Consider the following 22,467-nt stretch of genomic DNA (forward strand, 5'->3'; position numbering starts at 1 on the left):
TAGTAGTATTAGGCCACACAATAGGGGGCTCGCTACATAAGTTCAAATCAGGGTGACTGTGTGTTCAGGTGTGTCTGCCGAAACGCAGCTTCTGGGGAGTAAGAGGGGGGTAAGGGCCTTTGCTGGTAGCACAATGTCCATTCTTTGGTGGTGTGGGTCAGGGTTTATAGCGGTCTCAATGGTACCACAGCCGGAGGGACTAAGGATCTTTTCTAGAAGTTTAGTACCAACACATTGTAGTGATTCATTCAGTGAGCAACAATTAACTGAAGCGAAACCCCTTATGTGGAAGGACCGAGGGCTTAAGAATAGAGTATACAGAACACAGGGTGTCCTGCCACTTAATAATTCAACATACAGTGATTAATGTATGTAGTATTAAACAAAAGTGCTGGCTCATTCATTCCAGCCAGCACTTTTGCTTAATACTAGACCCTGCGTTCCGCTACTAACGCTTGAACGCCATTTCTTCCTCCTCTGATTCTAATTGTTGTGGTGTTAGTGGAGAGGTATTTGTACTTCCACATTATGAATAAAATGTTATAAGTCTTGGGGTCATTTTTCTTTTCTATTAGCAACAATTGTCTTAGGAAGGCCTGCGATGTTGCAATGGATATGCACACGGTGGAGCCACACCATCCGTTTGTGCTTGCTCTATCGGTTTAGTATTAATTATGCCTTTTCCTGTATACTTCTCACTCTTATTCTCTCCAGAGCACATTACTTTCGCACTCCTACCATTCTCAGCTGTCGCTGGATTCAGCATATTTACCTCGGTTTTCCTTCAGTTTCGAGATTCGAGACACAGAAGAACATTGCAGGAGAGGGGCCATGGGGAGGGATTGAGGAAGGGCAGAGGAGGGAAGCAATGGCACTGCCCACCCTTTTTGAGATCAGGTCGACTGCTCAACTTGGCATAACGCACATGATCATATATTGACCTGAGGCTTCAGTATTAGAAAGATAGGGGAAGGATATGTTACCCTCTCGGAATAGAGGCTAAAACGGCCACATATAGCTTATAATTATAGGGGGGAAGGGCACAGGCTCAGCACGACCAGCGAACAGTACATTTCCGAGTGAACTTCCCGATGCGCGCTACTTCTGGCAATTATAGTACTTTCTGGTTGGTTGGAGGGGCCTTAATCAACTCTACAAATATAATGAAAAAGGCACTATATTAGGCACAGGCACTACAAAGAACTATAAAGTGTTTCAATATTACTAGCTGTTATTTTAGCCCAAGGCGGATACAATGTCCATGGTACTTTTGAAAAAGCAATTGCAAACACAAATGTCCACCTTGGTGCCGTAGTCAAACAGCACAGCTTGTAGCATACAGTACACTTCCCGATGCGCGCAACCCTCTGGCAATTATAGTACTTCCTGGTTAGTGGGAGGGGCATCAATCAACTCTTGGTAAAGTAGTCCAACAGCACAGCTTGCAACGAACAGTACACTTCTGAGTGCACTTCCCGATGTATTACATTTGTGAAAAACCTTCACCTGCACACATGCATCTTGATGATTAATGAACATAGCACAGGGTCTCTTAAAAAAATACTTTTGTGCAATACAGGCTTGCTTTCACTGAACAAAGCATAATTTGATACAAAGGCTATTTCCCAATTGTATAATTCGGGTTTTCCATCTTGAGTTACTGAAATGCTAGAGAATAAATGTTCATAATGCTTCTGTTTTCTCCATGAGAATCAACGGGGACAAAACACAGCAGAGGTTGAAAAGAAGGAAATTCCTTATCTCGCTATTGCTTTTTTTAAATGCACTGTGCACACCGCTCAGAGACAAAATGTGTTTTCAGGGGCTTCTCCATTTTCAGCTATTTCATCCATGCAGATACAAATCAGATGTCTTCTGGTGTCTGTCAAGTCACCTGCCCTTTGCTTTCAACTGGTGCATACATGATGCGCATTGAAAGATTAAAGCTATCATATTTACAAGATTTTAATGTGTTAAGAGCTCTGGTACAACACTTATCTGGAGGTCTAAGGTTTCCTGCTTTATTTAGCATTGATAAAACGACAACCTTCACTCTTAACACAATGTTAACTGGATTTTAAGATGAGTAAGACTAACGAGTGTAACATGGGCTACCCTACACAATTTTTACAAATGTTATTTATTGGATAACCTATTCATTTATTGGATTGTGTAGGTTAGCGCATGTATTGCTCTTATAAGAATTGTGGATAACCTACACAAGGCTTTTACCAGAGCACAGTAATTACTGCGCTCTCCGCCCATACCACCTTACCTATGCTTTTGGTTTTTCCGTCACGCATCCATGGATGAACAGGGGCAAACTGGGAATGGCAGCTGCCCCAAAGGGAGCTTCCCATTGCTGTGGCCCTTATCCAGCTGCCTGGGCAAGGCTGCCCTGGTGGAGTTCCTAAAGATGGCTGTTCCATCCAGGTGGATCTGCAGGCCTGTCCTCACTGGTCTGTGCGGGAGGAGGGAAGGGCGGAAGGCAGGACCGGGGAGAGAAGGGGATTTGAAGATGCTAAATGAAAAATGGAGGTTAGGGGTGGGCAGGAGGGAAAGTAAATAAATGCAGGTGGAGGAAATATAAATAATTCAGGCGGGCGACAACTAAATAAATGTGGGCGGAAGGGGAATTAAATAAATTAATGCAGCTGATGGAGCGGGCAAAAATATTTAAATTAAACGGTCTGGGAAGGAGCAGGCATGGAGAGAAGGGCGAGACCCAGAAAAGGAGCGTGGCGGGAGGGGTACCTACTTGCTTGTGTTTCCACTCAGCATGTGCGCTGGAAAGAAATTCCTTGAGTTTCAGCATGGCAAGTGATCCCCCATGGCTGGATGGCTGTTCCGGGCATGTGGGTCTGTGTGGGCCTATCTGTACTGTTCTGGGCGGGCAGAGCGAGCGGAGGGAGGTGGGGACAGTGGAAGCAAGGGGGATTTGAAGATATTAAATGTAAAATGGAGGCTGCAGGTGTTTCTACACTGGCTGTGTGCTGGAAAGGAATATATAGGTGAAACCCTATTCCTGAGCTCGGAGCTACTGGATGGATTTTTGGATTTGGAGGATAAGCAGGTCTGTTTACCTTCTCGAGGATATTCCGGCTTTTCCTGCCATTGCCCAATTTTTAAGTGCTATTCTGGCCATACTGGCTGGGTGCAACAGACTGGGCAAAGCTCCGTGTTTGGATCCTTGGCTGCTGGGTGCCCTTTCCGAGGTTTCATCATCCTGCTTTTGTTCCTGCTCATCTGCTGGGGCCAGGCCTGGCCCTCCATCCTCGGGCTGTTTTCCGGACCATTTTACTGAATTTTACCCCTGTTCTCCAGCATGGGGTCTGGCATGGATTCACATGCTCATCAATATTCCCTGTCGTCATGCCGGGAAACCTCGGTATAGAAAAAAAAATCAGTATCGGTTTTGTTTCTGATCTGTCTTTCTTAGTAGTAACCAATCGCTGGTCTCTGGGTCATACTGCCCCCAGCCAATGACTGCCCTCTCCCTAAGCCCCGCCTCAGGCAGCCATCCTCAGATTTTTACCGCACGTTCAAGTGTTGGGAGTCCTCGTGCTGTAGCTCTCGAGCTTTTGCTGCGTTTTCGCGCTTTTTCAGGAGATTTTTCTCATTTTTCGGTTAAATGGAGCCTCAAGCTCCACCGTTTCTACATCCGTTCAACGGGATTCCGTTTCAGAGTTTTCTACGGCCCTCAAGGGTGATGATTTCGTCGAGTTACGCTTTTGGAGGATTCCAGAAGTTCCGAGGCCTACCCCGGACATGGCGCAGGAGAAGGGAAGCTCGACGCCCGGGAAGCTGTTCAGGACCTGCCCTGGATGCCAGCTTCAGAATGTTTTCAAGGAGGACGAGCATTCGTTATGCCTCTGTCTCCATGAGGACAAGACGCACACGGAGAAGGACTGTGCGTTTTGTGGGAACATGTCGGAGCGGACCATGAAGGATCGCCACCTCCGTCTCGCCAACTGGCTGGAAGGGAAGAGCCCGTCAGGTGAGAAGGAAGTCCTAGCGGTCTTCTAAATCCTGTGAGGGCGCCCCGGCGACGGGACCCAACAAAAGGCCAAGCACCGCGAGTCCGCGGGCACCGGGAGCGCCGAACAGTCGGGCTCCTTGGCTGCCAGGCAGGGCGCATCCTCCCCGGCGCCATCAACCACGAGCCAACGCTCTGGCTTGGGTAAGAGGAAGTCCGAGAACCCGGCGAAGCGTCTGGAGAGACCCCGGTCGATCTCGAAGATTCTGGCAGAGGGGGAGCGAGGCTCGGACCCTCCCCCCAAGGTGAAGGCCCCAGGCGTACATAAGGTGACAATTGCCTTAATTCACCCTGCTAAGACCTTGATTGAGGATGTCGCAGTGGCCCTGGCTCAGCCTGTGGAGGTTATGCCAGTGGAGGTGACCTCAGGACCCAGAGTCTCCCTGCCACCACAGAGGGAGTCGTCTTTCAGGCCCATTAAGAAAACCCCCACAAAGTCCTTTTTGGAAAAGGTGGGGGAGGGACAGGTGGCCATCATGGATATGGACACGACCTCTGAAGAAGAGCTCATCGAAGTCGTGGAAGAGGCGGAGCCCATCGGGAGGGGGGCGATGACGAGAGCGACTGTGTCGCCGACGAGGTTCCTCAAGAGCCCTCGCGCCCGTTGTTTCCGGCGCCGCAGGACACTTCGGCGGCCATTTTGTCAGCGATTCAGTCCTTATGCTCGGAGATAAGGACAAGGTTGCCCCTCCCCCCGACGGAGGTACCTGAGCCAGACCCGACGGGGGAACCAGAGCCGGGACCTTCAGAAAGTCCACCGCATAAGAGGAGGACGACGCATCCTACGCCACCTCTCCCACCTTTGCGGGTTGCTCTGCCTTTCCCCCGGTCTACTTCCCATGGGGATGATACAGGCACGGCTACTACAGGTACAGATGACGACGGAGGCGACGACGGGACGCGTGCCCGCCCGACGAGATTGAATCCTTTCATGCCATGATTTCCAGGGCATCAGAGCTCTTCCAGCTCTGCCCAGAAGAGAAGAAGGAAGGGTTCCTTTACCAACGGCGCGAGGCTAAAAGGAACACGGTCCTCGCCGTACCACTTCTTGATGACATCTGGGATGAGGGGCTCGCCCTCCTCAAGAACCCTGCCACGGCGCTGGCAAAGAGGGACCGGTATGAGAAGAAGTACCGCGTCCCCGACGCTGCCCCCTTGTGCCTTCGGGCGCAACCTACCCCGGATTAAGTCGTCTCGGCGGCAGCAAAGAAGAAAGCTGGGGGGGCATCGGCCTCAACAACTTCCCCGCCAGACGGCGAGGGCAGGAAGCTGGACACGATGGGACGACGGGTCATCTCATCCGCAGCGACGACTATCAAGGCGGCCAACGCCCTGGCTATCGTAGCCCGCTACGACAGGGAGTTGTGGTTCAAAATCGCCCCTCTGTTGGACTTCCTTCCGGATGCCAAAAGGGCTGAGTCCCTTGAAATCCTACAGGAAGGTGAGATTGCTTCGGACCAAGCCATCACGGTGGCAACGGACTTCGCCGACACCGGTTTCCACCAGTTGGGCAACGGCTTTTGCCTGAGACGACGAGGATGGCTCAAGGCGACGGATTTCAGCCAGGACGTACAAACCAAGGTGTTTTGGACATGCCCTTCGACGGGAACCACCTGTTTGGGAAGGCGGTTGATGAGTCCCTTCAGGCCATCAAGACAGACACGGAGACTGCCTGGGCACTGGGAGTGCTCCAACAACGACGGCCGTCCTTTCGGAGCTCCGGAAGCAGACAAGGTGCCTCCAAGGGATCCGGCAGTGGCTCCTCCACGTACCGCCAAGCGGCATGATCTTTGTCCCAGGAAGCCTACAGGGGACGCGGCAAGTCAGGTGGTGCCGGTCATCGTCGACAGGGAGGTCAAGGAGGCAAGGCGGCCTCCAAACAAGATTGAACCGACCGTGGGGTCAGGCCCCCGCCGAAGCACCTCGGTGGGAGGCCGGCTGGCGAAGTTAGTCAGCGTGTGGGAGTCCACCTACACCGACCGTTGGGTGCTGGACGCCCTGGCCCAAGGGCACGCCCTCGAGTTTCAGAAGAGGTGCCCTCGCGTTCCACCCATGGCCAGGAAGGAAAATCACGTCCCTCAACTAATGTTGGAAGTAAGGGCGATGCTCAAGAAGGGTGCCATCGAGCTCGTCCCAAAGAGGCTTCGGGGCTCCGGAGTTTACTCAAGGTACTTCCTCGTAAAAAAAAGACGGGAGGATGGCGCCCCATCCTGGACCTGTGACGACTGAACAAGTACATCAAGGCACAGAAGTTCCGGATGGTCACACTCCAGCACGTGGTGGGACAGCTGGAGGAGGGCGATTTCCTGTCGTCGTTGGACTTGGAGGATGCGTACTTCCACATCCCCATTCTAAAAAGACACCCTCAGGTTCGTGGTCCAAGGGCGGCACTACCAGTTCAAGGCCCTCCCGTTCGGATTGAAGTCTAAATCCAGGGTGTTCACCAAGTGCCTCGCACCGGTGGCGGCGCGGCTACGTCTACAGGGGATCCACGTCTACCCCTACCTGGACGACTGGCTCATCTGGGCAAGGACAAGGGAGCTCGCCGTGGAGCACACTGCGAAGACCGTCCAGCTGTTCACGGACCTGGGATTCTCCATCAACTTTCCAAAATCCCACCTGGTTCTGTCGCAAGTCGCCCTGTTTCTGGGAGCCAAGCTCGAAACAGTGGCGCGGCTGGCCTCGCCGTCGGAGGAAAGGATCAGGACCATTCTGGGCAAGGTGCAGCGTCTGCTGGCCACGGACATGGCCAGGGTAAGATCTATCAAGTCCCTCCTCGGGATGATCTCCTCCTGCATTTATCTGGTGCGCCTTTGCAGGCTTTGGATGCGCCCGTTACAAGAGTTCCTCGACGCCCGCTGGGTCCAGTCGACGGGCAGCTTCGAGGATAGGATCCCTCAACGAGACGTTTCGTTAGGCGATCCGGTGGTGGGGTACCCGCTCTCATCTGTCGGCGGGCACGGACTTTCAGACCCCAGCTCACCAGGTGACGGTGACGACGGATGCCTCCCTGGAAGGTTGGGGAGCGCATTCCGGAGATCTTCACGCGAGAGGCCTTTGGCTCCCGGAGGAGAAGTCACTCCACATCAACATCTTGGAGCTCCGCGCAGTGTTCTGGGCCCTCAGGTCTTTTCTTCCGTCCCTCAAGGGCAAGGTGGTGAGGATCTTCACCGACAACACCACCATGATGTTCTACATCCGGAAGCGGGGCGGAACCAGATCCCCTGCCCTATCCAAGGAAGCCCATGATCTGTGGCATTGGGCCGTAGCCCAAGGAATGTTTCTGGTGCCTCTTCATCTGGCAGGAATAAAAAACACGATCGCCGACTCACTCAGCAGAGAGCTGCGCTTGTGCCACGAGTGCAAACTACGCCAGGATCAAGTGGATTGACTCTTCCGACGATGGGGCGAACCCCAAATCGATCTCTTCGCGACGGCGACGAATTCCAAGTGCCGGAGGTTCGGCAGCAGGTTCCCCCAGCCGAGGAGCATGGGCGATGGTTTCTCGTTCACCTGGGACGGCCTATTTCTTTATGCGTTCCCTCCGCTGCCTTTGCTGCTCCGGCTCATCAACCAGCTCAAGAGGTCCCGGTGCAGGATGATCCTCGTCGCACCGGCGTGGCTGAGACAGATCTGGTTCCCGGACCTTCTGGACTTGTCAACGTCCATACCAGTCAAGCTGCAGACGGACGCAGATCTTCTCTCCAGAGAAGGAGGCGCCGTTCTTCACCACAACCGGGAGTCGCTGAACTTGCAGGCCTGGCTCCTGCAGCACTAGAGTTTGGAGGGTACGACATCCCGGCCGACTGCAGAGAGGTTCTTGCAATGGCCAGGGCGTCCTCAACTCTCAAGTGCTACGGACATAAATGGAAGAGGTTCTCTGTCTGGTGCCGTGCACAGAAGATTAACCCTCTGCGGATTATGGCCCCTCAAGTATTGCCGTACCTACTGTCATTGGCCAAGGCTGGACTAGCGCACGCTTCCATCAAGATACATCTGGCCGCCATCTCACGATACACCAGAACTATGGGACGGGCGTCGTTGTGGTCTCATCGACTGGTGAAGGAATTTATGAAAGGATTGTTCCGATCATTCCCGCCGGTGAAGGCCCCTGCCCCGGCGTGGGAGCTCAACGTGGTGCTGACCAGGCTCATGGGGGGGCCCCATTTGAGCCTATGCATTCGGCACCGTTGAAATTTCTGTCGTGGAAGACAGCGTTTCCCGTGGCAATCACCTCCACACGACGAGTGGGAGAGATCCAGGCCCTATCTTGCAAGCCGCCATACTTGACGTTTCACGACACGAGGTTGGTGCTGAGGATGCACCCCTCCTTCATGCCCAAGGTGCCGTCGGACTTCCGCCTCAACGAACCCTTGGTGTTGCCAGTTTTCTTCCTGTCTCCTTCGTCGCCGGCTGAAAGTAGCTCGCTGGACGTAGCTAGAGCGCTGAAGTTCTACGTGGACCGCACGAAGAGTTTCCGGAAGACATCACAGCTGTTTGTGAACTTTGGGACTGTGAATCAAGGGAAGGCTCTCTCGAAGACTTGCATTTCCAGATGGCTCTCCGGCTGCATCATGCACTGTCACGGCCGTCCGAGAGCCCATTCGACCAGAGCGATCGCTGCTACCACGGCGTTCCTGTCTGGTGTGCCCCTGCTGGACATCTGCAGGGCTGCGATGTGGAGGTCGACGCACACCTTCACAAGATTCTGCTGCGTCGATCGGGACTCCAGGGACTCCAGGGAGGAGTCCAGGGTCGGCCAAGCAGTGCTGCGCAACCTGTTCGCTTAAGGTGAGCCTGGTGAGGAGGTAAGAGATGCTTAATGTTGAGTTATTGTATTGCTTAATGTTGAGCCTGTTGCCACCTCCCGTGGTTGTACATGTGTGTACTGCTATGTATTCTCTTATTCATGAGCATGTGAATCCATTCTAGACCCCATGCTGGAGAAGGAACAAGTTACTGACCTGTAACTGTTGTTCTCCAGCATGGGTCTGGCATGGATTCACATGCAAACCCTCCCGCCTACCCCTCTGGTCATACTGCCACTTTACGTGCTACCAAATCTGAGATTGGCTGCCGGAGGCGGGGCTTAGGGAGAGGGTAGTATGACCCAGAGACCAGTGATTGGTTACTACTAAGAAAGACAGATCAGAAACGAAACTGATACTGATTTTCTTTTTTTCTATACCGTGGATTCCGTGCCTGACGGGGAATATTCATGAGCATGTGAATCCATGCCAGACCCATGCCGGAGAACAACAGTTACAGGTAAGGAACTTGTTCCTTTCATGCCAAGGCATACTGCCTTGATTTTGCCACCTGGAAAGTTGTTGGGACTCTCCAAACCCACCAGGTCTGCTTGCCTGCATCGTCTCTGGTCGTCACCAGTGTTTTCCTTCTTCAGTCTTAGTTTTTGTTGATGTTTTGACCACGTTTGCCTGCTGAGCCGCTGGGGTCTGCCATCTGTGTAGGTTCTGCAATTGTCCTGGAGACATCTCCGTCGTGGATTCTACCTCTGGATGGTGGGTCCCACTCCACTGAAGGACGATTGTTCTTCTTTTGGGCCACTGGGCTCATCGTTGGCTTGGGGTGTCAATCCCTGGGGCTGGGTGACTGGAACCTTCATTTTGCCCTTTAAAAAGAAGCTATGTTTTTGCCTTATAGGAAACACCTTTCTGGAGGCAACCACTATAAGTACTTAACTCTACTCGGTTGGTGGGTTATTCCAGATTTATTCCATATACTCCCTCTACAATGCTGGTCAAAAAATGCACATCTAAACTGACCAGCTAATTTTCACCCTGGACCTTTGGCAACTTTGGCCATGCAGTAATATTGTGTGCTGCAAGTTATTTCAACAGAGTGGTTGTTTTATTTTATTGGCGATTTTCAGTTGCTAACAAATTGCTTTTGTTTTTGTTGCAGAAGTTGAAGCAGAAGAATCAACAGCTGAAGCAAATTATGGATCAGTTGCGGAATCTCATCTGGGATATAAATGCTATGCTTGCCATGAGAAACTGAACTGTTATTTATAATCTTTTTTTTTTTTAATTTTTTTTTGGCACATTTGTTTGTGCGTTCATTGGTCTCTAAGGACATGTGTTTTGGATATGAAGCTACATCTTCACTTTTAGACCACCCGGACATCATTTTATTGCCTTCCAACTCATTTAATTTCTTTTGTCATGTATGTATATTAATACTTTAAAGAAAAATAATGGCGGTAATGTAGCATTAGATTCTATTTTTTATACTTTGCTGTCAAAATAAAAGGAATTTACTAAATGCAGGTCTTTATTTATTTTCTCTCCTGCAATTAACTATTAAGATGTGTTGGCATGTTAATTTTTCTTTGAATAGTAACATATCTAATGTAATTTAAAACTATAAATCTGGTACTACCCATCTAATACCTGTACAAAGTATTTATCCATTTTACTGATGTACAACTTATCTTCTTTTTACTAACATTTGTCTCTGCCTGTCCAAGATAAAGTTTGCATATGTAATGCTGTCGGAAACTGTGTGGTTCTCTTGGTACTTGGAGACCAGGCCGTGGCAGTTGAGCTCCTGACATTTCATTTGCCACATAGTATGAAAACGTATCTGATCTTTTATTGCAGGATTTTGGAATGTTAAATTAATTGGCCGTAATGCCATGATCTATATTTAACCGCCACTTTTTATTTTACAAGTCGAGCAGTAACCGAACGTCATTAAAATGGGTGAATTCTTTAAGATCAACAATTCTGCAAAGCACTGCTGTGATTCAGTGACTATATTCTTTGGGGGAGGATTTGGGTAGCACATTATGTTGTGGCTGTATGTATACACTTTTGTTTACATATATTGGGTAGTTTGTATTCTATGACGTTTCCCTTGTTTAATGAAGCAATGCATTCCTTTATCCAAGTGCTCTGCATGGGCTCCCTTACACTAAACACCCTCTTCTGGTCATAAGATTTTGTGTAAGAAACCTTAGTGCTAACATTCTATTGAATATCCCCTCGTTTTGAAGGCAGGTTCTCGGTCAGTCTTTCTCTCTCGTAAGGATACTAGCAATTGTAAAGAACACATTATTTAATGCTAGTAACGTCAATAGGAGGTGGTTGATCAAATTTAAGCAAAATGTCAGATAGCTGAAGTAAAAGTCAGCTAACTGATTTTGATTACAGCTTTCATGTGCACACAGCCCCACTCATTCTAACAATAATTAATTGCCATTCATTGAAATGAGTGAATTTTCCAAAGTGGGATGGGGAGTGTCTAATGATATAAAAGGCCCATGGTGTTGCCCTCCTTGGCAGCATTCTGGGAGTCAAAGAATTAGGCTGTTAATTACTAGAAAGGGATTTTTTTTGTGTTGTAAACAAGCACATTGGTATACTGAAAGACTAGTTGACTGTTTATCTTTCTGCTACTGGTGTCTTGTGCAGCTAGAGTTGACAAAAATTCCAAAAATGTGAAAGTGAGCAGCATGGGATCAGAGGTACATACCATCTTAACAGCTTGTGTGATTGCACCATAATTGCATCATGATGGGGTAAGCCTCAAAATGTGAATTTCCAACTCACGATTAATAATTGGCTTTTCGTGAGTAAGAAATGGTGTATTTTATACAAGTAGCGAATGCACTTTAAACGTCATAGGTTTTAGTAAAACTCTGCATGCGTTATGTTTTATAGTTTGGGATTTGTATTTGTCGGTACCAAAACTATGAATAAACAATTTAAGTAAACGAAGAATAAGGACATGTTAGAAAACAGATAATGTTTTAGTTTTGAATGGTAAAGAGAATATGTGGGAACCAACCTGGGCCTGGAGTTCCAGTCTTTCGTAGTCAATATTCAGAGAGAAAAAAAACAAGATTGGGCGCAAGGTGGCTTGGGGATTGACAGTAGAAACTGGGTTTGAGATTGGAGGGACCAAATGGGACCATAAATGGAACACTAAGCGAGAATGAATGGTAAGCCATGAGAAGGAATGAAGTTGGGGTAGGACAGAGGTGCGGGAGGGGGGGGAGACTGCAGAGTGCACACAGCATTGTGGGGGCAATATGAGAGACTGGAAAACCAGCAAGAAGTGAGGAACAATAGTAAGGACTAGAAGGCATCAAAGTGGTAATAATTTTACTATCATGAAAAGTAAGGAAAGGACAGGCTTTATGTTTATTGTACAATTGAAAATGGCAGGTACAATGTGTAGCGAGCAGGAAATCTAAGGAGCTGACCAGAAATTGCACAGGTGGAAAAAGGAAGGGTTTTGTGGGCTGAAGGCAGGATCTGTCTCTGTCGTAAACATACTGACAATTGTTAAGAGAGAACAGAATTTCAGTTCTTGAGGAGCTAAGATGTAAAGAAAATGGGTGTGCGTTCATGGCTGGATTGCAAGAAGACAAGAAGAGACAGTTGCATGAAGGCAGTCCGAAAAGGAAGAGAAGCAGACCAAGATCTGGGAGTCAACAGCTCGGAAGTGGGAAGAAAAGCTAAAGTAGGAGACAATGGAGGAAAAGGGGGAGGTTTAGAGAGAAAACAGGCGAGAGCTGAGGACTGAGCCTTGAGGGATACCGTGCACTAGGGGAAAAGTAGTGGAGCGTTTACCGGCCCAAAGAAATGGAACAAGATTGGCCAGACACGCAAGATTGAAATCATTGAAGGACAGATCCAGAGAACCGAGGTTGGACCTGAGAGTAGGTTGATCAACGGTAACGAAGGCAGCTGAAAGATCATGAACGATGATAATTGACGAAAAAGCCTACAGTGGTGAGATGAAATAAGAAAATTGGATAGGCTCAGCAAAGCTATTTCTATTGAGTGGAGATAGCGAAAACCAGATTGTGATTGCAGAAGAATAATGTTGGTCAAGATAGGAAGCGACTCGCGAATAGACTACGTATTCTAGAATTTTACATGGAAATGGAAGAAGCAAAATATGATGGAAATTGGTCGGCAAGGCAGGATCAATTATGTTTTTCAGTAGTGTTAGGATGACTGCTTTCTTAAAGTGGATTGGTTCAATTGCACACAGAAGGTAATAATGGCCCCCAGCGTTGCTCTTGTTTTATTATTGTTAAAGTAAAACACTACCCGAATGTTCTCCTTGAATTCTTTTTTTGGCACATACCAATTTGCTCTCCCTACACTATATCGCCTGCATTTGCATTGCAAGTGGGGGAAAGATTGAACAGCCTCAGTGATAGTAACCACTTTGCAGCCATGAGTTATCTCTGGTTTTCAGGTAATAATTGGCCAATAAAATCCAAAACTTACCCATACCATTACAGGAAATAAATTGCATGAAAGAAAATGTTCTTCTACTGTGAATCTGACAATTAAGATGATGTATATGATGTATACGGTCTCCTCTACGGGGAATATTGTTCTTCTAGGTTATAAAAACAGGATGTACAATAGGTACTTAAACTGGCTCATGTAAACTTGATATGGGCTTCTGTAATCCTGGGGAACTGGCTGAGGCATAACTCGTACATTTACCCAGCCTAATTCAATCCCTCCTAGAGATACAATGGGCCTCATTACGAGTCCGGCGGTAGCCGTGCCGGAAAAACCGGCAGGCTGCTGCCGGAAACGAAATACCATTCCACCTCTGTGATTGCCGGAATCACCAGGGCATTCCAACCCTGGTGACCCGGTAATTCCGGAGGCGGAATTCCATAAATCCCCATCCCCATTTCCATGGAGTCCATAGGACTCCATGGGGATGGGGACAATGGAAACACTGGTTCTGTTTATGATGGAGTTGGTGTTCCTATTCTGCCTGCAGGTGGGTGGCGTTACTCCCGCCTGCAGAACTCTGAATCAGCCGGTCCAGAAACAACGATGGCAGCGGATTTAACGCCACCGTTGTTTCCAGACCGGCAGGGTCATAATGAGGCCCAATACTTTAGAAAACATTGGTACTATTATGCCTTCATGTGCCAAATCCATGCTTTCAAAATTCAGTCGCTCCTAGATTACCTTTTCCTTTTATAGGGTGCAACTCTGCCCATTATTAATAATACCTTTTTTGATGTGGCATTTCATTTCCAATGGCTCCTGTATAGTAACTTCATCCAATCTATTGATTTGTTGGATTTTATTTAGTAGGTACTGTATAATGGGATATGTTGACAAATGTGCAACTGCTTGTTGTAAGATCTGAGATCAATTGCATTGGCCTTTCTAAAGTAACTTCTGACAATTTCTTGATTTAATTTCTGGCTTTGCTTTAAACCAACTGCTCACTGGTCGCCCTACAGAAGAAGCCATCAAGGATGCGTTACACTTGTGTTGCATCCCGAGTAGAGAGGAATGGCATCTCTGGCATGTGTTAATCCATTCCATAAAGGTGACCCGCCTCCCCTATATCATGCTAACTCAGGATGAACATCTTCATATATAATGCTTGCGAGTTCCTAAAACTCACCTAAAACAACAATAAACAATATGTTAAAGATGAGATAAATTCACCAATATTATCTAACATTTAATTTATCAAATCAGTCAGTTCATTCAATAGCAGATATGTTTCACAGTACACTATTTCTAAAAGTACACATCTATTGCATTTTTATTTAAACCATGATTTAATCGAGACAGTATTTTTGTTATTGTGTTGTGTTCAAAGCACACCAGTGCATAAAGATGTCATTTCCCTTCCCTTGCATGATTTTTCCACATTTAATTTAACCCATGCCTTTACGATCTCAGCTTTTGTGCCTTACACTGAGATCATTGCCTGTGCCAGCTAGCAGCTGACTAACCTATAACATTTTATTCTGCTAGTTTTGACAAAGAGCCTTGAAACTATGTGACCTTTTCTTTCTTCATTAGGTCTCTTAACTTTCAGCAGATCTATACAACACAAAAACGACATTCTAGTAACATACACCCTATCCTATTTGATGATAAAAGTATTCAGAATATTAATCGACATTCATTTATATTACTTGTGCCGACTGAGCATGCTAACCACAGTTGTTCACTTAAACTTTATGGTTGTTTGAAGGCAGGGGCTTCTCTCCATTCACACTACTTAATTAATTCCATTAATCAAGTTATCTGTATTAAATCAATCATCAGTGAAAAACAAAACAAAGCTTTTTTTTTCAATTCAGTTTTGCCCTCAGATAGTTCATTCTTTATTGCATAAAGCATGTCCATTTGATAGAATTCCATTCAATTCACGGGCGAACTGAGACACCACATTTTGCTGCAGACTGTAAAATAACTTGATCTTGAATTCTACTGAATTTACATCACAGCTGATGTCAAATCTGGCGAAAGCTCCTTTTAAATTTTGTCAGTACTGTTGAGGTGATTCATCTGGCTGAGCTGTCTTAGTTTATGCTGCCTTTTTTGCATCCTGAATGGACCAATATGGAGGGAAGTGTTTTCTAATCTCCCTCTCAAAATCATCCCATGGTAACTTTTCTTGTTCATTCGGGCCCCATATAAAACTGGCAGAACTCTCTTCCATTGTTAGATGGAAAATCCTGACATACTGGGTTTTAGGAGTGTCCAAAGTACAAAACAGTTCGATAACTGATAATGTTCCTCGAAGTAACACAACAAATCTTTCCTAAACAGTTTAATTAACCTCTTAATATTTTTCGTGATTTTAAATGGAATAAACTGTACTTTGTTTAAACCCATCTCTTTCTGCTCTTCAGAAAAATTCCAGTCTGTAGCATTGGAGTGTAGCCAGCCCTCACTGAGTGCACATCAGCTGGCAAAGTTCCTAGTCTGTGGCTTGGCATAGGCTCAGTGACGGTAATGCCCAACTGTCCACAGGGTGAAGAGAACAGTTCTGGGTTTCAAAAAAAAAATCTGAATTTTGTCATTTCATTTCTCGTCGTTGCACATATAACTTCTGTTTCTTTATAAAAAGTTTTTTTTCCTCAGTTTGACTATTAACTCATTCATTTCTGTAATTTGCATTTGGTAATATTAATCACTTCCAACTTTCTATCATCTTCAGACATCAACCTAAATACCTCATCTTCTAAGGATTGTAGGTCCATAGAAGATTGACTGCGATGTTTGCGTAGCACCTACACCACTTACCAAGCACTCCGTCTGTCAGGATACCTTCTAAAACTGTTTTTAAATGGGCAATGTCCCCTTCACTTTCCCCCCACTTGCCTCTCTCTTTGCGCAATCTCCCTAATTAAAGCATCACATTTGGCTCGCAATTGTGAACTAACTTCCCTTTTCTGGGCTCTCTTCTAATTGACACACTTTTTCACCGTGGCTGCCAACTCGCATTCAAATCCTGCATTGACGTCACCATCCATCGTTCTCAGATCAATGAGCCTGTGCAAAATAAATCATGTCTTCGGTCCAAGGAGAACTAAACAGTCTTGCTGTGACATTCGGTCTACTGAGTGAAAGAGCATGAGTGTAGCGCAGTCCCCTCTGAAAACAATTGCCCAGGGCATTGTTCATTTATATGTGACACTATTCGCTCTCACCAACTCGGATAATTTCTGATGTCCTAATTGCTAAAGCAAAAATTTTGCTTCCAGGTATTTACAGAGGTCACTAATTTCAACCTCTGCCATGTCTGCAGTCTGCCAATGTTTATTTAATGCACATCACCGCTCGGATGGTTTACCAATACAGCATGACAACTATAAAGTGCCACGCCTAACACATGCACTTAGCCAATTTATGCCCACATTCTTCACCAACTTGTAGGAATTGGTTTTATTTTATTGTCACCTTTTGTAACTACACTTTATTTTGGGATTCTTGGCTATGCCTCATTAGACTTCATACTGCACTAGGCACACCAGATTTTCACACCGACTTTACTGGAAATAGCAGACATCAACACTACAATTTTGTGAATTAAATCGGCCACACAATAAAGACTGCTGCGCAAACCTATAATTTCACATCTTTATATGCATGTCTTAAAAATCCATCACTACAATGAGACATTTACATGCACAATATATTTCAAAACCATCAGCAAGACATCACTTCAACCATGCATTTTGTTGTAGAAAGAACATGCAGTTTCACACTGATAGTTTTTCTTTGGGTTTTAAAAGCTATTTAGTATTCATTAATACTGCCTGCACCATGGATTAAAAACCTTTATCATTTCTCCCATGTATACTATTAATAGATTGGGGATGCAGTTGGGATACACCATGCAGTTCAGTGGTTATGTGGACAGTTACCAGTTATACCTGAGCCCCACTAACTGTCTACCCCTGGACCTTTTAGTCAAATGTCAGGTTAGTCTGATGTTCGAACTAATGGGATCTCTTGTACAAAATAATTATTCCCATAACCAATTTAGATTAAGATGGCTTCAATGTCTTTCGGGTACTGTGAAAAACGATTAAATTACCTTGGAGGACAATTTGACCTGGCCGACTCAAAATTCCCTTGCAAGAAACCTCAAAAGACTTATTTGGTGATCCCTATTTATACATACTCCACTTGAATTGAAACTCTATTCGACCCAGGACCACTGGCCTGCCTGCAGCTTGGGCTCCCCTCGGCAGCTGCTCCAACCTTCCAGCTTAGAACTCTTCAGGATACCACAGCAGCTCAGAACCCTGTCAAGTTGCCAGATTCACAGATATTGGGTCTGCTCACAGTCTTCAACACCTCTGCCAGGCTTGGCACAATGCATTACGCTCAGAGGACAGAGCTACGGCTTGGCTCTCACACATGAGAAAAGCTTTTCAAAAGTTCAAAAAAACAGCTTCAGGTCTTTGCTCAAAATCGGGGCTTGTTAAATCTGAATTCCTGCTCTTTTAAAATCTCAGCAATGCGATAGACAAAGGAGGCTCCGTCAAAACCCACATCATAAATTTATGCAAAACACTGGAGTCAAAAGTGCCCAATGCAATCCACAACAGGCAAAGAGCAAAAATAACCTGTCTCCCAGTTTGTAGTTCTGTATATGGCCTTTCTCAGAACTCGGCGCAGGACCTATAGTTCATATGGCAGCTGAACATAAAACCCACCTACTTTGCCGATGTCACTTCCTTGAACCAGCCTTCTTGTGTCACTAAACACATGACAGAACTTTCAGGAATATTCCAGTCTTGTAGCACCATCTCACCCCCTCTGACTTTTGGCAAGCTTCGCCTATCCTTTCCTGTACACAGAAAGAAATGTTACATGCCATCCCTTCTTCCTGCGTTTGCTGTGCTCAAACAATGGACCTTTGTCCAGTCCCTCACATTTTGCCAGTCCATGCAAATCACCCTTTAATTTCTGTGTTTTTATTTTCAGCTTTTTATGAATCTAATCCTTGCAAGAAAACTAGTTTACAAGCAAATCTGACGATGCATATGCTGCAATGTGAAGCCTCCAAATCAACCCCCTCTTTAGTTTATCCTCAATGCCACACATCAGTACTGGCATCCTAAATCACACGTATAGCATATGCTGCAACGTTTGCATCATTTTAACTGGTGCACACTCTTTGTTGAAATCGGTGGCCCCGTTGAAATTGGGGCATGGTTGAAATGAGTGCATTGCATTTTTCCAACAGTGCTGGGCATTTGTCTGCTTCCTGTGGGGGTTTTAGAAGACCCAGAAGAGGCAGGTAAATGTGTATCCCTTGCTCATGACATCACAGCCATGTACTAAGCAATCCATAATCCTCTGCCATCTTGCCCCAATCAGTGGATACACATTTTGGAAAAAGGTTTTGTGTAGTTTCTTTATTTTCTCTGAGCCCGCTCCATCTCGTCTGCATGCTGTGTGGGGCTGCCATTGATTTTACTAAGACGTGGTTTAAACATTGCCTGCTGATCTGTGTGTCCCGGAGTGGCGGCGCCTGATTGGCTGGGGCAGCCACTTTCTTCCTGCAGACCGCGGAGCTGGCAGGCAGTCGCTGGCCCCCTCAAAGGGCCACCTTTAAGGGTATGGTCTTGCCCTGTCTGGGCCTGTCCGGGTCCTGGAGGGCCCAGAGGGACTTCCATTGTTTTACCTTACATTGCCGTCTTCTCTGGATCCTCCAGCGCTTCTTAATTTGGTAAGCCTTTCTACTCTGTGCCTCAAGCGAGCCCCCTCACTTTGGTATCTACCTCCTGAAAAGATTGAATCACATTACTCGCACATTCACTGTTTCCTTTGGGAGCCCAGAATGCCTTACTATTGATCAGCCTGTTTCACTCGATTGTTGTTGTTTTTTATTTAGCTTGCTAGAGCTCTAATGTTCCTTCACTCGGCTTCTGCCTCAAGCATCAGGGTTCCGGTTTCATGGGATTCTCAAACCCATGGACTTTGTTCTGCCTCATTTTTCTATATGCCTGACAACTACCTAACTTATTTAACATAGGCATACGTCATCCTGTGCTCCTTCATAATTAGGCTGTTGGCCTTACTCATGTCTCGGTTTGACCACATTTCACATCTGGGTATTTTTCACTTTTACTTTTGAATATCAAATATGGGTGTGACTTGCATGTACTTTTGAATCTCAAATCTAAGTTCCTTTAACTGCACTGTGTAAAACCTTAAGCTAAATGTCTTTCTTACTTGCTGGCTCTGCTTAAAGGGTGTTTTTAATTGGATGCCTTGCTCAAAGTTGCAGTTGGACTATATTTTAGATCTAGGGCTGTTTTACATTCTGGTGCTCTGTCGAAATGTTGTTACTTCCCTGTACTTTCTGTCTTACAACTTGGTGGTCTCAAAATTGTTCCTTTGTCTAAACTCCACTCAAAGGTCCTTATTCACCTCCTGTTGGCTGCTAGGCCACCTGTAAATTCTATCGGGCACAGTGAAGTCCCTGTTCCTGACCCACCTAGCCCCACTGTTTCATGGTGCTCTGTCTCCCCTATCATCTATAACGTTTACTCTATCACTTAACTACCTCTCTCACGAAGTCTGAAAGGAAAAAGTTTAAGAAAGCTCTCCTGGGCTCCAACCCTGGCCTACCCATTGCCGATACCTATGTCAATGTTTCCTCCAGACAGACTATCACTGACATCCTCTTCACTGTCCATTCTCCAGACTTATGGACTCCCATATGGTATCTATTCTATCCAGGTTTTCCTCCTCACCCATTAATGGTGGAACCAGATGGGAAGTTCTCTTGGCATACTTCTCATCATCCAGGTGCATTATTATTCTCCAGCGCAGGGTCTGGCATGGATTCACATGCTCATGAATATTCCCAGTCGTCAGGCTGGGAATCCTTGGTAAAGAAAAGATCAGTTTCAGTTTCGTTTCTGAACTGTCTTTCTACTATTAACCAATCACTGGTCTCTGGATCATACTGCCCCCAGCCAATGACTGCCCTCTACCTAAGCCCCTCCTCTGTCAGCCATCTTCAGATTATTACCTCACGTTCACGTGTTGGGAGTCCTCGTGCTTAGCTCTTGATCTTTTACTGCGTATTGCATTTTTTCGAAGAGTTTTCTCTTATTTTTTACGTCAACTCGAGCCTCAAGCTCCACCGATTCTTCTTCTGATCAATGGGGACCCATTTCGGAATTTTCTACGCCCCTCAAGGGCGGATTTTCATCGGATTACACTTCTTGAAGGATTCCGGAAGAGGCCTACCCCAATTCGAACATGGCCCAGGACAAAGGAGATTCCACGCCTACTCGATCCAAACTGTTTAGGAACTGCCCAGGATGTGGAATGCAGAACGGTGCCTCTACTGCCTACACGCCGACAAGTTGCACGTGGAGGAGGACTGTGTGTTCTGCAAGAACATGTCCGTCTGGACCATGAAGGACCGTCGTAAACGACTCGCTGACTGGCTGGAGGCGAAGTGCCCAGCAGCAGGTGAGAAGTCGTCCGAGCGGTCTTCTAAGACCTTTGAGGGCGATCCAGCGACGGGGGGCCAACAAAAGGCAAAGCACTGCGAGTCCGCGGGCTCTGGGCGCCATTGGTTCGGGCTCCTCGGCTGCCAGGCAGGGCGCGATGTCACCAACGCCATCATCCACTCTCTGGCTCGGTGAAAAGGAAGTCCGAGAACCCGGATAAGCTTCGGGAGAAGCCTCGGTCGATCCCGACGGAGAAAGCCAAGGGGGGGCGAGGCGGTGACCCTCCCCCTAAGGTGAAGGCCTCAGACACGCCCAAAGTCGTGAAGGCCCTGATTCACCTGGTGAAGGCCTCGATTGAAAGAGTCGTGGTGGGCCTGGCAAAGCCTGCGGGGGCTATCCCAGTGGAGATGACTTCTGTGCCTAGAGTTTACCTGCCACTCCGGAGGGAAACCTCTTTTCAGCCTATCGAGAAGACCCCCGTGAAACCAGAGGATGAGAAAAAGGGGGGGCACGGTAGCCCTAACGGACACATATACCACCTCTGAGGATGAGCTGGCTGGTGTCAAAGCTATCCTGGACCAGAAGTTCAAGGAGGTCAGGGCCTACGGGAAGGATCCCGACGAGGTGAACGTAGAGAGCAACGGTGGAGCCGACGAGGAGCTGCGGAGGAAATGGAGGACCCCATGCCCCAGCCGTCACTCCCGTCGCAACCGATGCCTACACCACAGGACAATTCAGGAGCAATCTTGATGGCTTTGCAGACCCTGTGTACGGAGAGAAGGACAAGGTTGCCCTTAACCCCAGCGGATGATCCAGCGGCTCCTGGACTATCAGGGAGCCCACCGAGCAAGCAGAGGTGAGTCCACCCTCCCCCTCCCTTCCAGCATTCACCCCCATGCCCTCCTCCGAGGGACGTGACAGAGACTGGGACAGGGACAGCGACGACTGGGACTGACGACGGTGGTGATGACGAAATGGATCTCCCGTTGCCTCCCGCCCGGGCCTCCCCCCCCAGACGAAATTGGCTCAGTTCACGCCATGATCGCCAGGGCATCGGAGCTTTTCCAGCTGTGCCCCAAGGAACAAAAGAAAGAGGGATTTCTTTACCAACAACGGGAAGCCGAAAGGAAAACCGTACTCTCGGTCCCGCTGTTGGACGACATATGGGACGAAGGACTGTCCCTTCTGAAGAACCCTTCCAGGTCATGGATTCTGCTCCTATGTGCCTCAGGGCACAACCGACCCTGGATTCCGTAGTCCCTGCAGCAGCCAAGAAGCAAGCGGCAGGGGCGACGGCGTTATCCTCCACTTCCCCGCCGGACAGCAAGGTAAAGAAGCTAGACTCCATGGGATGTCGAGTCATCTCGTCGGCAGCGACGACCATTAAGGTGGACAATGCCCTCGTGATTGTGGCCTGCTATGATAGGGAGTTGTGGTTCAAGCTCGCCCCTATCCTGGATTCCCTCCATGATCACAAGAGGGCGGAGGCCCTGGAAATCCTGCAAGAAGGATGCCTACTTCCACATCCCCATACACAAAGGACATCGAAAGTTCCTGCGGTTCGTGGTCCAAGGGCGGCACTACCAGTTGAAGGACCTACCCTTCAGGTTGAAGTCGGCTCCAAGGGTCTTTACCAAGTGCCTGGCACTGGTGGCGGCATGGCTGCGCCTGCGGGGGGTCCACG

General features: G+C 47.5%; 1 protein-coding gene across 1 annotated transcript in view; it reads left to right on the forward strand.

Annotated features, from left to right (window-relative positions):
• MED30 (mediator complex subunit 30) overlaps positions 1–10,321 on the forward strand; it is a 93,997-nt gene extending 83,676 nt beyond the window's left edge. Inside the window, exon 4 of the mRNA XM_069621539.1 lies at positions 9,962–10,321. Within this exon, the coding sequence (XP_069477640.1) occupies positions 9,962–10,057 (96 nt within the window). The 3' untranslated portion in view covers positions 10,058–10,321. The remainder of the gene's footprint in view (positions 1–9,961) is intronic.
• Positions 10,322–22,467: the final 12,146 nt, after the last annotated feature.

This window comes from Ambystoma mexicanum, chromosome 5q (genome assembly GCF_040938575.1).
Source record: "Ambystoma mexicanum isolate Mex_15411 chromosome 5q, UKY_AmexF1_1, whole genome shotgun sequence".
Lineage (NCBI taxonomy): Eukaryota > Metazoa > Chordata > Amphibia > Caudata > Ambystomatidae > Ambystoma > Ambystoma mexicanum.